Source organism: Haematobia irritans, chromosome 4, assembly GCF_050003625.1.
Source record: "Haematobia irritans isolate KBUSLIRL chromosome 4, ASM5000362v1, whole genome shotgun sequence".
Taxonomy (NCBI): Eukaryota; Metazoa; Arthropoda; class Insecta; order Diptera; family Muscidae; genus Haematobia; species Haematobia irritans.
The window spans coordinates 159,076,301-159,093,340 of NC_134400.1; the positions used below are offsets into that span (position 1 = coordinate 159,076,301).

Here is a 17,040-nt window from a genome sequence, read left to right on the forward strand (position 1 = left end):
TTACCGGCCTTAAGTATGTGAGAGTGTGACCTTCGGTTTTTTTTAATTTGGTTTTCTTTCTATTCGCGGCAGGTGAATGAATCAAGTGTGCGGCGGTTTTCTTAGTGTTGTCTTTTGTCTATTAGCACTTGAAAAGCTTCTTATCATAAAAGGGGAATGTATTGTTTCTTATGCAATTTTTTTCATATCAAATCTAAACATTAATTTCCTCTTTACCCTGCACAGGATGAAAATAATATGTTTGTGTTATTTGACATAAACAGAACATTTTACATATAAAATATTTATTATACCCTGCGCCACACTGTGGAACAGGGTATTATAAGTTAGTGCATATGTTTGCAAGACCCTGAAGGAGACGAGATAGACACATGATGTCTTTGGCAAAAATGCTCAGGGTGGGCTCCTGAGTCGATATAGCCATGCCCGTCTGTCCGTGAAAACATTTTTGTAATCAAAGTCTAGGTCGCAGTTTTAGTCCAATCGACTTCAAATTTGGCACAAGTATGTGTTTTGGCTCAGAATATAACCCTATTGATTTTGGAAGAAATCGGTTCAGATTTAGATATAGCTCCCATATATATATTTCGCTCGATATGGACTTATATGGACCCAGAAGCCAGAGTTTTACCCTAATTTACTTAAAATTTTGCACAAGAAGAACAATTAGTACTATAGTCAAGTGTGCGAAATTTTATTGAAATCGTTTCAGATTTAGATATAGCTCCCACATATAGCTATCGCCCGATTTACGCTCATATGACCACAGAGGCCAATTTTTTGCTCCGAAATTTTGAAATCGGTTCAGATTTAGATATAGCTCCCATATATATGTTTTTGTGATTTCGACAAAAATGGTCAAAATACCAACATTTTCCTTGTAAAATCGCCACTGCTTAATCGAAAAGTTGTAAAAATGACTCTAATTTTCCTAAACTTCTAATACATATATATCGAGCGATAAATCATAAATAAACTTTTGCGAAGTTTTCTTAAAATTGCTTCAGATTTAAATGTTTCCCATATTTTTTACTAACATTGTGTTCCACCCTAGTGCATTAGCCGACTTAAATTTTGAGTCTATAGATTGTGTAGAAGTCTATCAAATTCTGTCCAGATCAAGTGATATTTAAATGTATGTATTTGGGACAAACCTTTATAAATAGCCCCCTACACATTTGACGCATGTGATATGGTATCGAAAATTTAGATCTACAAAGTGGTGCAGGGTATAATATAGTCGGCCCCGCCCGATTTTAGACTTTCCTTACTTGTTTTTATGCTATTTATAGGTCTAATTGTTTTGTTTGTACTTTGTAGACTAAAATTTTTTATACCATTTCAAATCCTTCAAATTTGTTGAAATCTATATAAAACAATTTATATTCCCATAGGCATATCTTTAAATCTGAACCAATTTGGGAAAGTTTTTTAAATACCTAAAAAAAATTTATTTTTATTTTTTATTTCTTAGTTTTATTATTTGCTTTATTTTTGCTTATTTCGTTTGTACTTATATATTCTACACTTTTTCTAAAAAATCATTTATATTGTTATTTAATTAAATGGTACATTTATTTTAGATTTTATATAATTAATTAGTTATAGCAATATTTTTGCTTATTTGATTTGCACTTATATATTCTACACTTTTTTAAAAATGCAGTCATATTGTTCTTTAATTAAATAGTAAATTTATTTTAGATTTTATATAATTAATTAGTTATAGAGGCAATGCGCTATTATTGGCCTTTCTGGCTTATTGTATTGTCGTAAATAAATAAATAAAAAAAATCTAAACTTAAAATCTAAAAAATTGTAAAATCAATCACCGATAAGTAGGAATTGAGGCAGCTGCACTTGCCTGATCTTAATTGGGCCAAAACTACCCTAGTCTGCCGTGGGAGGTCTCTTTCCTCCGGTGCTATGGGCGGTGGTCGGACTCCAAGAACAGGATTAACCTTGTAGCTTCTCACCGCTTCAGCTACAGTATCCTCATGAATCCTGTTCAAACCTGCCTGGTACGCTGCTTGATCTAGAGGCTCTCTTTTATAGCGCTGGATCTCGCGCTCTAGATTATGTATATCAACCCTTACGTTCCTGGGTGGTGGTTGTGTATCCATAAGATGGTGGTTTGGATGATTACTGCGATAACAACCCAGGAGATACTGCTTTGACAACATGTAGTTGTGTCTTCGCACAGGGATGATCTTTGTCTCTACATAAAGGTGATCCAGGGGTGTGCTGCGGAGACACCCAGTCGCAGTTCTAAGAGCAGCGTTCTGGCAGGTTTGTATGTTATTCCACTGCGTATCACTGGTCTGCGGTGTCCACACTGGCGCTGCATAGTTTACCACTGACCGGCCAATTGCCTTATAAGTAGTTAGCAAGGTTTCTTTGTCCGCACCCCAAGTACTGCCGGCTAGTGACTTGAGGACCTTGTTTCTACCACGGAGCTTATTACAAATTGCAGTGGCATGGGCAGATGACCTAAAAAGGCTGTCGAATGTGACCCCAAGAATCTTGGGGTAATTTGTGGTCGGAATTATTACTCCATCGACTCTGATATTCAACTGCCTGCGCACTTCTGCCGTCCATGTAGTAAATAGTGTGGCTGAGGATTTGGTGGGGGATATCCTCAAGTTTCTCGCAGTGAAATAACTGGTAAGATTAGCTATGTAGACAAGGTAATACATTTTTGTCGGCGACGGCTGACACTGATATAAATTTACCTCTTCGAACTCGTATGAGTTTAATGTACAACCAATCTGATAATCGAATTCTAATCGTATTCATCTCTTGGGCCAATTAAGTCTATATCGGACGAAAGATATATATTGGATCTATATCTAAATCTGAACCTATTTGCCTATGTTTTGTGAGACTCACAATAAATATCGATGTACGAAATTTGAAGACGATCGGTGGATAAACACGTCAATTATGACCATGTCAGCAATACCTAAATCAGAACGATTTTTACAAAATGTGTTCAAAATCAAATTATTTTCTGAAATCAATAGCGATTGTCTTTGATCCGAAGTAAGACCCTAGGTTAGGTTAGGTTATGGGGCAGCCCGATGTATCAGGCTCACTTAGACTATTCAGTCCATTGTGATACCACAGTGGTGAACTTCTCTCTTATCACTGAGTGCTGCTCGATTCCATGTTAAGCTCAATGACAAGGGACCTCCTTTTTATAGGCGAATCCGAACGGCGTTCCACATTGCAGTGAAACCACTTAGAGAAGTTTTGAAACCCTCAGAAATGTCACCAGCATTACTGAGTTGGGATAATCCAACGCTGAAAAGCTTTTTGGTGTTCGGTCGTAGCAGGAATCGAACCCACGACCTTGTGTATGCAATGCGGGCATGCTAACCATTGCACCACGGTGGCTCCCAAACCTATGCCAAATTTGAATTAAAAATTAATTGACTCAGAATTTAATTCTAAGACTATGGTATAAAAAATGATTACCATGTGTCTTACACTGGTTCTTGGTGCTACATACACACAATTTTTTTTTTTCTAATTCAATCACGAAATTAATTTGTCCAATTAATTTTTTTAATTGAAATGTCTTCAATCACGAAAATGATAGTATCAATCACAGTTTTAATTGGACATTAAAAAATACTTGATTAAATAACTAATTGATTTCATTAGCAAATTTCGATTAATTTTTTAATTGATTCAATTAGAAATTTAATTGATGTTGATTGCAAAATTCTATTCATTTTCTCATTAAAAACGTAACTACATATTTTCAATTACTTTCTTGACTGGCTTAGTGTTATTAGTTTGATTAAAAAATTGATTGTTTGAAATAAATTTTAACTAAAAATTAAAACAAAACGATCACTTTTTTAATTGACTTAGTCTTCCGAGTTTGATTAAAAAATTAATTGTATAAATTAATTTTTTAATTAAAATTTTTTAAATATTCAATCATATTGATTAACACGTTAATTGTATCAATTAATTTATTAATTGAAAATATTAAACTTCAATCAAATTTTTAAGGAAATATTTTGGTGATATTTTTCTGTGTACAAAAGCATAAACTTATTACCCCAGTAGTGGTGAAGGGTATAACTATAAAAGTACGGTCAGGCCTACACTCAATACTGTCTTCAGGGATTGGTCTTGCGGTATTTTCATTGCTGGTACTTTTAAAAACCAGCAGCTAAGAAAAATTAACTCATATCAACCAAGATGTACTGAGGATAAAATTTATTGATTAATTTGCTTAATATACACAGAGAAAAATTTCACGAAAATTTTTTCAATTAAAGGTGGGTATTAAGTTCGACTTTAAGGTGGGTACTAAGCAGTGTTGCCAGTATTTTTCTGGCTATTATCCCCAAATTATGATGTTTTCGTCCCCAAAAATCCCCAATTTAAACTTAGATTTCTCACAAAAATCCCCAATACATTTTTTACAAGTTTTTTTTTGAAAACAAAAAATAAAGCAAAAGGCTCTGCTGTAGAAAATCAGTAATAATTTAAAAATTAAAACTTTGTCAAATCCAGCAAGCAAGATTAAAATTTCGAACCACAACATGGAGGAATAAATTCTGGAGATATAAAAATGGGAGTTCGGTCACCTTGTATTTATGAACAAAAATTTACTTCTAAATATTCAAGTAGTAAAATTGGGTGGTAGACACGTTGCCAAAGTTGCTAAACATTTTCTATAGAAATAAAATTTTGACAAAATTTTCTATAGAAATACATTTTTAGCAAATAAATAGAAATACAATTTTGACATAATTTTCTATAGAAAAAAATGTTGACAAAATTTTCTACAGAAATAAAATTTTGACAAAATTTCCTATAGAAATAAAATTTTGTTAAAAAAGTTTAACTGTTTTATCTAAAAAATCCCAAAAAAATCCTTAAATTTGTGGAAATTCCCCACCAAATCCCCAAGTCCCCAACTCAGAAATTTTATTTTATTTATTTAAATTTCATAATTCGAAGCCTCAGGTGGCCAATTTAACATAAATTACAATAAGACTACAAAAACATTTAAAATTAAAATTAATTAAACTAAGATAAAAAATAAAAGCTTGAACTAATTATAATATTAAATTAAACAGAATAAACTTCTAAATTAATAGGGACTTATCATGACAATCTATTCATTTAATTTTTTTTATTTATTTATTTTTTTGCTTTGAGTTTTATATATTATATTATTTTATAAAAAGAGAAATAAATTCGACTTAAAGTTATATAACCTATTTCTGCAAAACAAAACTACTCCTAACATTTCGTCCCCATTCACAAAAATTATCCCCAATTTGGGGAAAAATCCCCAATACTGGGAACACTGGTACTAAGTTCCAGTTTAGCCGCTAAAACCAAAAATATATCAGCAAAAAAGGTATAAAATTAGACGTCTTCAATAAAAAAAAGGACTATTAAAGAAAAGTAATCGTGAAAAAATTGCCATTTTAGCGGCTAAACTCGAACCTAATACTCACCTTTAGCCGCTAAAATCGTCATTTTTCCACGATTACTTTTCTTCAATAATCCATTTTAAGGATTACAAACATTGTGAAAATTTGCTTTGGGCTATTCCCCAATTTATAATAAAATTTGCAACAAATATGTATAATTTTATGCCTTTTTTGTTGATTTAGTTTTCACTTTAGCGGCTAAACTCGAACTTAGTACACACCTTAAAGTCTTAAATGAGTTTTAAAAAACATTCAATTAAAAATTTAATTGATTCAACAAATTTTTTAATTGAAATGAAAATTAACCCTTTCACTACTGAAATAAACCTGATGTTAAAAACTTTCATTTTTCATCTGTTTTTACTAGTACTAACGGCATGTAGAACCTACCTCAATTTTGAGAACCTACCTCAATTACTTCACGAGCTATATGAGCTTGTTCTAAAAACTTGATTCTTGAATTGTAACCAAATGGCCTTACGAAAACAGGCGCTATTTGGCCTATAATATTTTTCATAGTGTGAGAAAAAATACAAAAATGAACCCGAAAAAGTATCAGCTATAGTTTTTGTATGAATGTCCATTTACTAGAAACATACAATAGAAAAATTGTCTCAAATTTTCATATTTTTCGTTTATTGCTAAAGAAGTTTTTAAAAATGTATTTTAGTGCTCACCAATATAGAAAATATTTATAGCTTAGTTAGATTAAAGTCTCCACTTTAAAATAACATCGAGAAATAAATCGAAACTAAGTGGAAAAATAGAGTTTGGTGTCTTTTTCGAATGTCCTTCTAAGTGGACATCGGTAGTGAAAGGGTTAATAGTATTATTAATTTTTTAATTGGAGCCATTAATTTTTAAATTGACTTTCAATAAATTTTTTAATTGATACTATCATTTCTGTGTCTGAAGACATTTCAATTAAAAATCAATTGGATCAATTAATTTCGTGATTGAAGGCAAACATTTTTTTGTGTGTAGTCATCACACAAAACGCTCATCCAATTACACTTTTTAGATTGTTTTGGCCACAGTTTTAATCAATTTATGATCCACAAACATACATTCTGAAGAGGTTGGTATCACCGTATTTTTTTGTTACTTTGTACGCATTTAAAAAATGTGTTTTATGGTGCGTTAAATTCGTTTGGTTAACATGCCCGTTTTGTATACAAATGGTTTCAATCCCAGTCTCGTCCAAACAACAAAAAATGCTTTCAATTCTTTCCCTCTCATTAATGCTGGTGACATTTCTGATTGTTTCAAAGCTTCTCCAAGTGATTTCACTGCACAGAAAACAATTTCACTAACATTTGTCCAATTAACGTCTTAATTGAGTTTTAAAAAATATTTAATTAAACATTTAACTGATTCAACAAATTTATTAATTGAAACAAAAATCAATCATTTCATTTCATTTATTTAACAAACATTAATAACATCAATTAATTTTTTAATTGACTTTAAATTATTTTTTTAATTGATACTATCATTTTGGATCAATTAATTTCGTGATTAAAGACAAAAAATATTTTTTTGTGTGTGTAATGTAAATAGGAGGTCCCTTGCCATTGAGCTAAACATAGAATCGGGCAGCACTTATTGTACAATGTACTGAATAGTCGATGTGAATCTAAAAATAACTTGCTGCCTGTATACCTAACCTAGATGCATTTCAAGAAACATGTAGATTTACTCTGATCTTTTGATTATTGCAGATTATGATTGAAAAAAGGATTTTAGTTAGATTTGATTTATCTGACTATACGGATATATTTCTAATTTCAGATTGAATCAGAAGATGAGAAGCCAGAAGAAAAAATTGTTGACGATTTATCGAAAACGTTACCTCAGGGTACAGATAAAACACCCGAGATTCTTGATTCAGCTCTCAAAGATTTGCCAGATAGGTAAGTTATATAAAAACATCGATATGAATACAAAAACAAACAAAAAAACTTTTATATTTTATGCAATTTCCAATTGTTTAAATATTTATTTAATAGTTTTTGTGGTTTTTATACTCTATATGTAGATGGAAAAATTGGGTCATTCGTGGAATATTCACATGGATTATGATATGTGGTTTTTGCTTAATTATATATGGTGGCCCATTAGCTCTAATGATTACCGTATGTATAATATTCTATATAAATCCATTTATTTGTCTACATATATTCTTTATAGACACTTTTGGTGCAAGTAAAATGTTTCCAAGAAATAATTTCCATTGGTTATCAAGTCTATCGTATACACGGCTTACCATGGTTCAGAAGTCTTTCGTGGTATTTCCTTTTAACATCAAATTACTTTTTCTATGGTGAAAATTTGGTTGATTATTTTGGAGTAGCCATTAATCGAGTGGTATGTAATCTCAATCATATTTGTATAAATTACTATTTTTTATATAATATACTTTTTTATAATCTAATATTAGGAATATCTGAAATTCATGGTCACCTATCACCGTTTCCTTTCCTTTGCATTATATTGCATAGGATTTGTTTGGTTCGTTTTGTCGCTGGTCAAGAAATACTATATGAAACAATTCAGCCTCTTCGCTTGGACTCATGTTTCGTTGTTGATTGTTGTAACTCAAAGTTATTTGATAATACAAAATATTTTTGAAGGTAAGTTTGTTTGTATGTGTACTACAGCTCGATCGAAGGTTGGGGTTTCAATTGATCCGGAGAGTGTGTTACCGTTGTGTCACTTTAGTGGAAAATTTGCCACTTTTTTCAAGCGATTATACTTTTTAATTATAGCCTTTTTTGTTCTATTCGAACTTTTTAGCCTTTTTTATACCCACCACCATAGAATGGTGATGGGGGTATAATAAGTTTGTCATTCCGTTTGTAACACATCGAAATATCGATTTCCGACTATATAAAGTATATATATTCTTGATCAGGGAGAAATTCTAAGACGATATAACGATGTCCGTCTGTCTGTCTGTCTGTCTGTTGTAATCACGCTACAGTCTTCAATAATGAAGCAATCGTGCTGAAATTTTGCACAAACTCGTCCTTTGTCTGCAGGCAGATCAAGTTCGAAGATGGGCTATATCGGTCCAGGTTTTGATATAGTCCCCATATAAACCGACCTCCCGATTTGTGGTCTTGGGCTTATAGAAATCGTAGTTTTTATCCAATTTGCCTAGATGTATTTTATGACTATAAAGAGGTGTGCCAAAAATGGTGAGTATCGGTCCATGTTTTGGTATAGCCCCCATATAGACCGATCTCCCGATTTTACTTCTTGGGCTTATAGAAATCGCAGTTTTTATTCAATTTACTTAAAATTGGAAATCTAGAGGTATTGTAGGACCACAAATACGTGTGCCAAAAATTGTGAGTATCGGTCCATGTTTTGGTATGGTCCCCATATAAAACGACCTCCCGATTTGAGGTCTTGGGCTTATAGAAATCGAAGTTTTTATCCAATTTGCCTGAAATTTGAAATCTAGAGATATTTTATGACCATAAAGAGGTGTGCCAAAAATGGTTAGTATCGGTCCATGTTTTGGTATAGCCCCCATATAGACCGATCTCCCGATTTTACTTCTTGGGCTTATAGAAACCGCAGTTTTTATTCAATTTACTTGAAATTGGAAATCTAGAGGTATTGTAGGACCACAAATACGTGTGCCAAAAATTGTGAGTATCGGTCCATGTTTTGGTATGGTCCCCATATAAAACGACCTCCCGATTTGGGGTCTTGGGCTTATAGAAATCGTAGTTTTTATCCAATTTGCCTGAAATTTGAAATCTAGAGGTATTTTGTGACCATAAAGAGGTGTGCCAAAAATTGTGAGTATCGGTCCATATTTTGGTATAGCCCCCATATAGACCGATTTCCCGATTTTACTTCTTGGGCTTATAGAAACCGCAGTTTTTATTCAATTTACTTGAAATTGGAAATCTAGAGGTATTGTAGGACCACAAATACGTGTGCCAAAAATTGTGAGTATCGGTCCATGTTTTGGTATGGTCCCCATATAAAACGACCTCCCGATTTGCCTGAAATTTGAAATCTAGAGGTATTTTACGACCATAAAGAGGTGTGCCAAAAATTGTGAGTATCGGTCCATATTTTGGTATAGCCCCCATATAGACCGATTTCCCGATTTTACTTCTTGGGCTTCTAGAATCCGAAGTTTTTATCCTATTTGCCTGAAATTGGAAATCTAGAGGTATTTTCGGGTCATAAAGAGGTGTGCCGAAAACGGTGAGTATCGGTCCATATTTTAGTATAGCCCCCATAAGAACGATCTCCCGATTTATCTCCTTGGGTTTCTAGAAACCGTAGTTTTTATCTGATTTGCCTGAATTTGTAAATATTCTGATATTTTAGGCTCACAAAAACGTGTATCGGATTAAGATTTTATCGGTCCATTTGATAATGCCTCCATATAGACCGACTTCACTTCTTGAGGGTGTAGAAGGCGCACTGATCATGAAAATTGCTTGAAACTCAATGTAAAATTTTCATATTTTACTTCCACAGATTTAAGATTTCAAATTAAGACGTTATTTTATAATTTTCTTGCACACTTACAAGAGATGTTAATGATTCCTCCAAAACTCAAACAAAAATGGTTCTTATAAATCCAGAATCTGATATAGTCCTCATAGGTGAAATCTTTAAATTTATCTTCGGAAAGTGTCCTCAAGTCCTCAAGCCCTCCTGAAATTTCAAAGGAAAGCCTAATATTTGGTTCATGGTGGTGGGTATTTAAAATTCGGCCCGGCCGAACTTAGTGCTGTATATACTTGTTGTTCTATTCGAACTTTCATTTTAATCAAAAAAACTTTTTTTTTTAAACTGAATAAAGCATAGAATTCCATAGAATTCCAAAAACCGAGATTACTGATATGATCGCTATGCTAAGAAATAATTGAAATTATCGATCGAATAAATACAAAACAAGTGAGTAAAGTAGAAAGTCGGGCGGGGCCGACTATATCATACCCTAAACCAGCCCCACTGAATTAGTAAACATTGTTTGTGGGGTATGAGTGGTGTACGATTGGGAGATAACCCGCATTTCCATATGTAAGAACATTAAGGGGTACATAGTTATGGGAATTTTATCATAATCTGAACAGAAATGTTTGATATTAGGAGCTGATTCTGAACCTACAGAGTTTGTATGCCACTAATATTGCTTCCATTATTAAAAAAAAAGGAAATCATTCAATTAGTTTGGGTAATAAATCCAAATTTTTGCAAATCGGCCAATATATTTATGTACAAGCTACATGTATTGCTAAATAGATCGTCTAATACACCAAAATTTGAAATTTAAATAATGTTGGTTAATAAATAAGAGTATTATGGCAAACGTTGGGAAAATTGAGCGATGCATAACAGGTTGGCTGATAAGTCCCCGGTCTAACAAAGAAAAACACATTTTTTTGTCAAAATTCGTTTTTATTATTCAACATAGTTCCCTTCAAGAGCGATACAAAGATTATAACGACCTTCCAATTTTTTGATACCACTTTGGTAGTACTCCTTCGGTTTTGCCTCAAAATAGGCCTCAGTTTCGGCGATCACCTCTTCATTGCAGCCAAATTTTTTCCCTGCGAGCATCCTTTTGAGGTCTGAGAACAAGAAAAAGTCGCTGGGGGCCAGATCTGGAGAATACGGTGGGTGGGGAAGCAATTCGAAGCCCAATTCATGGAATTTTGCCATCGTTCTCAATGTCTTGTGGCACGGTGCGTTGTCTTGGTGGAACAACACTTTTTTCTTCTTCATATGGGGTCGTTTTGTCGCGATTTCAACCTTCAAACGCTCCAATAACGCCATATAATAGTAACTGTTGATGGTTTTCCCCTTCTCAAGATAATTAAAATTCCATGCGCATCCCAAAAAACGGAGACCATTACTTTGCCAGCGGACTTTTGAGTCTTTCCACGCTTCGGAGACGGTTCACCGGTCGCTGTCCACTCAGCCGACTGTCGATTGGACTCAGAAGTGTAGTGATGGAGCCATGTTTTTTTCATTGTCACATATCGACGGAAAAACTCGGGTGCATTACGAGTTTACAGCTGCAAACACCGCTCAGAATCATCAACACGTTTTTGTTTTTGGTCAAATGTGAGCTCGCGCGGCACCCATTTTGCACAGAGCTTCCGCATATCGAAATATTGATGAATGATATGACCAACACGTTCCTTTGATATCTTTAAGGCCTCTGCTATCTCGATCAACTTCATTTTACGGTCATTCAAAATCATTTTGTGGATTTTTTTGGTGCTTTCGTCGGTAACCACCTCTTTCGGGCGTCCACTGCGTTCACCGTCCTCCGTGCTCATTTCACCACGCTTGAATTTTGCGTACCAATCAATTGTTGATTTCCCTGGGCAGAGTCCGGAAACTCATTATCATGCCAAGTTTTTGCTTCCACCGTATTTTTTCCCGTCAGAAAACAGTATTTTATCAAAACACGAAATTCTTTTTTTCACAATAACAAAAGTTGCTTCACAAAAGACGCTCTATCTCACAAACTAATTGACAGAATTACAGACGTCAAATTTTGACATGAATCATTTGAAAGTTGGTACTATATAAAAATAATATGCATTTAATACTAGCGACGCCATCTATGTGTCAGACCGGGGACTTATCAGCCAACCTGTTATATATGGGAGCTATATCTAAATCTGAACCAATTTGGATAATATTTGGCAAGTTTGATTGATACCATAGAAGGTTACCTTGTGCTAAATTTGAGTAAGATCTGATAATAAATGAGGCCTCTATGGTCAAAAATATGGTTATTAGGGGCAAATTTTTCAAAATCGTGTAATACATATATGTGGCAGCTATATCTAAATCTGAACCGATTTTGACAATATTTGCCAGGTTTGTGCTAAATTTTAGTAAGATCGCGTAATAAATAAGGCTATTTTGAAAAAAAAAAAAAAAAATAGGGTTATTAGGTTTAAAAAATCGGGTGATACATATATATGGGAGCTATATCTAAATCTGAACCGATTAGATGATATTTGGCAGGTTTGGTTGATACTGCGGAAGGTTACCTTTTGCTAAATTTGAGTAAGATCGGGTAATAAATAAGGGTTTTGTGGCCAAATTTGGGAAAATCGGGCTATACATATATATGGGAGCTATATCTAAATATGGACCGATTTCGATGAAAGGGTGATGAAAAAGATTACTTTGTGCCAAATTTGACGATGATCGGTTAGTAAAAAAAGCGCAACGTAACCCCATTCGTCGAAATCGGGCGTTACATATATGTATATGGGAGATATATCTAAATTTGATGCGCCCTGTACCAAATTTCATTAAAATCGGTTAATAATTGCGACCGGAATCCTGCGAACAACAAATACATGGACAGACGGATGGACGGACACCAAGCGCTAGATCGACTCATATTTTATGGGGTCTAAAATCAATATTTGTGGTAGGCACATTTTTTGGCCGATCAAAGTTATTATACCCTGATCACTATGTGGTTTAGGGTATAATTAGGTCCTTTGAATACCGTATAGTTGTCTATTTCACGTTGAAAATTTTTGTTCTTTTGTGATACCGCTTATACCTTTATTCCACTTATACAAATAAGTGGAATATTTGACGTACTTTTGTGCCACCTTTTTGTCATACTCTGCCACTTCTAATTTCCAATCATTTATTGATCCCCAATCTCCTAAAGATTACATAAATGATCGATGTCTTTACAAATAATCGAGTCTTCGAGTCGAATAAGCAATTTTCCATTTTTACCATAGCGTGGATACGTGTACTGCCTAAAAGTATGCACAGAAAATTTGTGCCACCTTTTTGTCATACTCTGCCACTTCTAATTTCCTATCATTTATACAGTAATATTTTAGTACATTTTGATCCCCAATCCCCTAAAGATTACAGAAATCGATTAAAGAAATCAAGTCTTCGAGTCGAATAAGCAATTTTCCATTTTTACCATATTTTGGATACGTGTACCGCCTAAAAGTATACACAAAGTATGCACTAACCAAGTCAATCTCCCGAATATTAAATTCCAATGAGTGGGTTTCAATGAAATGGTCATAAAATAGTTGTGTGGTTAGTGAATTACATTATAACACACTGATATAAATGCTTTTCATTGTCTCTTTTCTATATGAAAAAGTGTGCCACTTTTATGACGAGTGATACTTTTTGTACTACTTGTGCCTAATAAATAAGCCTATTTATTACTACTCTTTAAGCGCATCGTAGGCACAAGAAACTATGAAGTTATTTTCTTTAGCAGTTTCATTTGCTATTTTACGTAGTATGTTAAATTCGTCATGGTATTGGTGGTAATGGCTTTAAAAATATATGTATGGCAGTTGCAGAAAATGATTCTACGGTTGAGCATGATTGCAAACAAAAAAAAAATGTATATGTATACACCTTTTTAACATTTATTTTTCTCCTACTTTCCTTTCAGGTCTTATTTGGTTCATTGTTCCCGTTTCAATGATTGTATGCAATGATGTTATGGCATACATGTTTGGTTTCTTCTTCGGAAAAACTCCTCTTATTAAATTAAGTCCAAAGAAAACATGGGAAGGTTTCATTGGTGGTGGTTTCGCCACAGTGGTCTTTGGACTTATATTCTCATACATATTGTGCCATTATCAATATTTTGTATGTCCCATAGTGTATTCAGAAGAATTGGGAAGCATGTCGATGAGTTGTGAGCCAAGTTATTTGTTTACTCCACAAGAATACAGTTTGAGTGTGGTAAGCTAACAATGATTATAAAATAACTAACAACTCAATAATATTTTCTTCTTACTTTTCAGTTCGGTATTGGAAAATCTATAAGAATGATCCCATTCGTTTGGCATTCAATATCTTTAAGTTTGTTTAGTTCGATCATTGGTCCATTCGGTGGTTTCTTTGCATCAGGTTTTAAGAGAGCTTTTAAAATTAAGGTATGCTTATTTTTGCAACAGACATCAGATGTGGTTAATTTTCAATGTTTGTTTATTCTTTAGGATTTCGGTGATATGATACCTGGCCATGGTGGTATTATGGATCGTTTCGATTGCCAGTTTTTGATGGCAACATTTGTGAATGTCTACATTTCTAGTTTCATAAGAACTCCATCTCCATCGAAATTGTTAACACAGGTAAGTGCATAGATAGGTATTGCGGAATGGGGTCGTTCTACATGGATGGACAGATCAGGTGGCGACTTAGAGACGATGTTACAAACATTTTCAGGCAGATATTATACCCAAACGCTTTTGCGGGCATAAAATAGACCGATAAACATAACATTTTCATATCTAATTAGCCAAAGTAGACACAGCAGAAAAATCTGCTAAAATAGCAGAAAGTCTGCTGAAGAAAGGAAAACTGTCACTGTTTGCTGAAATAGCAAGCATTACCTGTTATTTTTTAAAATTTGTGATTTTTTGGCAAAAATGAGTACAAGTATGCCTCCGCCAAATTAGGTAACAACTTCTTTGTACATATATCAGCAGTAATACTTTTACATGGGCATGACATTGGAGGAAAGTGGTTCGGTACAAGCATACCAGCTCTTCTAACTTTTTCCATAAATATACTCAAAACAAGTAAGAAAAGTCGGACGGAGCCGACTATATTATACCCTTCACCACAATGTAGACAAACATTTGTGTTTTCATCTCAACTACTTCAAATTTGCTGGGAGCAATATAAAGGTTTGCCTTTCCAGATACAAATACTTTTAATGGAGACAATTTTTTGTACTTTTACAAAAACTCTAGAATTAAAATTTAAATCGTCTAACGCCCTGGGATGAAACACAATGTTAGTAAAAAATATGGAAAATATGAAGCGAGAGAAATTTTAAGTTCAATTGTACAAAAGAGCATTTATGATATATCAGGCGATACATGTATTCGAGATATAGGACAATTTTAGGAATATTTACAATTTTTGCTATTCATCAGTGGCGATTTTACAAGGATATTGGTTAGATCTCGCCAAGATATGTGGTCACGTGTGGGTTGTGATATATTATTTGGTCAAGTCGGGCGACTTGGAGCCTTATTTAAAACTCAACCGTTCTGTGGAAATTCTGGCATTACAGTGTGTAGGATATGACTATGATATGGGGAAATCATCGGACCTCAAGATATGATTTTAATTACTGGTATTAATAATAGCAATCACTTTTGATCTACACAGGTAAGTTATTATTTTTAAATCGCAGGTAATACTGCAAGTAGTAAGATCAAACCATTGCACAAAAAAGAATTTAGACTGGAAACCAAAGTTTGGTTTTCTTCGATGAGAATGCATTCTATATTGACCAGTTTGTGTACAAATAAAATGACCAGGTTTACTTACCAAAGATGTCAGTAGAAATTTTACACCTTCGATTGCTCATCAGGGGGCTAATCACGGCATTCGATATCGAAATCATAATCGTATCGAACAAATTGTCGAGGCAATTAAAAGTTTGAATCACGGCATTGGATCGAAATTTGATTCAATTTCTCTAGCATTGCCAACAGCAAAAAACAAAGCAGAACAAAATGAAATGACAAAATTAAGTTAGCGGCACAAAATAGAATGTAGAAAAACACATGTTTTTGAAGGTTTCAAAGTAAATTGTATTGCATTATATCTTATGGACCCATATCTCTTTTTACATTTCTCCCAATTCCTTTCTAATTGGAGGATGAGATGAATATAAAATAATTCGGTGACAAATAAGGAATAAAAGTGCACATTGTTATTGGTGTAGGTTAGGTTATGTGGCAGCCCGATGTATCAGGCTCACTTAGACTATTCAGTCCATTGTGATACCACAGTGGCGAACTTCTCTCTTATCACTGAGTGTTGCCCGATTTCATGTTAAGCTCAATGACAAGGGACCTCCTTTTTATAGCCGAGTCCGAACGGCGTTCCACATTCCAGTGAAACCACTTAGAGAAGCTTTGAAACCCTCAGAAATGTCACCAGCATTACTGAGGTGGGATAATCCACCGCTGAAAAACTTTTTGGTGTTCGGTCGTAGCAGGAATCGAACCCACGACCTTGTGTATGCAAGGCGGGCATGCTAACCATTGCACCACAGTGGCTCCCTGTTATTGGTGTAAGTACATGGGTTTGAAATGCTGTGCACTGTTAGAAAGACAAAATTTTTGCAGGCTCAATAGACGATTTCGGCTGACGATGGAGGCGTTCAAATGGAAAAAAATTTTTGGTGGCATGTCAACGCCAATTCTATCGCTGTTGTTGTAGCCCCTGGAAATTTTGTATGAAAAAGTAGACAAACAAAGGAAAGACAAAACAAACAATGGAAAGACAAAACAAACAATTATTAAGGATTAGACATTTAAGCGTCAACATCCAGCTGGAGGAAGCGAGCTGCCTCTACTGGATGTGTCCAGAGTGAAGTTGGTGTCAGGTCTGTAAACTTAGCAGGACACTCGAAGAGATGCCTTGTGATATGAGGCGAAAGTCCACAATTCGGGCAAACATCCTGGATTGCTGGGTTCAGAAGGGAGAGGTAACTATTCAAGTACCTGGAGATCCCCGATCTTAGCTGAGATATCACCGACCTGGA

The 17,040-nt window shown here is 34.2% G+C and overlaps 1 protein-coding gene across 1 annotated transcript in view; it reads left to right on the forward strand.

The window, feature by feature from the left end:
* The window catches only part of Cds (CDP-diacylglycerol synthase), a 30,217-nt gene that overhangs the window by 6,620 nt on the left and 6,557 nt on the right, over positions 1 to 17,040 (forward strand). Inside the window, exons 3-9 of the mRNA XM_075303980.1 lie at positions 7,257 to 7,378; positions 7,504 to 7,600; positions 7,656 to 7,832; positions 7,906 to 8,098; positions 13,918 to 14,213; positions 14,276 to 14,407; positions 14,471 to 14,605. Coding sequence (XP_075160095.1) covers positions 7,257 to 7,378; positions 7,504 to 7,600; positions 7,656 to 7,832; positions 7,906 to 8,098; positions 13,918 to 14,213; positions 14,276 to 14,407; positions 14,471 to 14,605 — 1,152 coding nt within the window. The remainder of the gene's footprint in view (positions 1 to 7,256; positions 7,379 to 7,503; positions 7,601 to 7,655; positions 7,833 to 7,905; positions 8,099 to 13,917; positions 14,214 to 14,275; positions 14,408 to 14,470; positions 14,606 to 17,040) is intronic.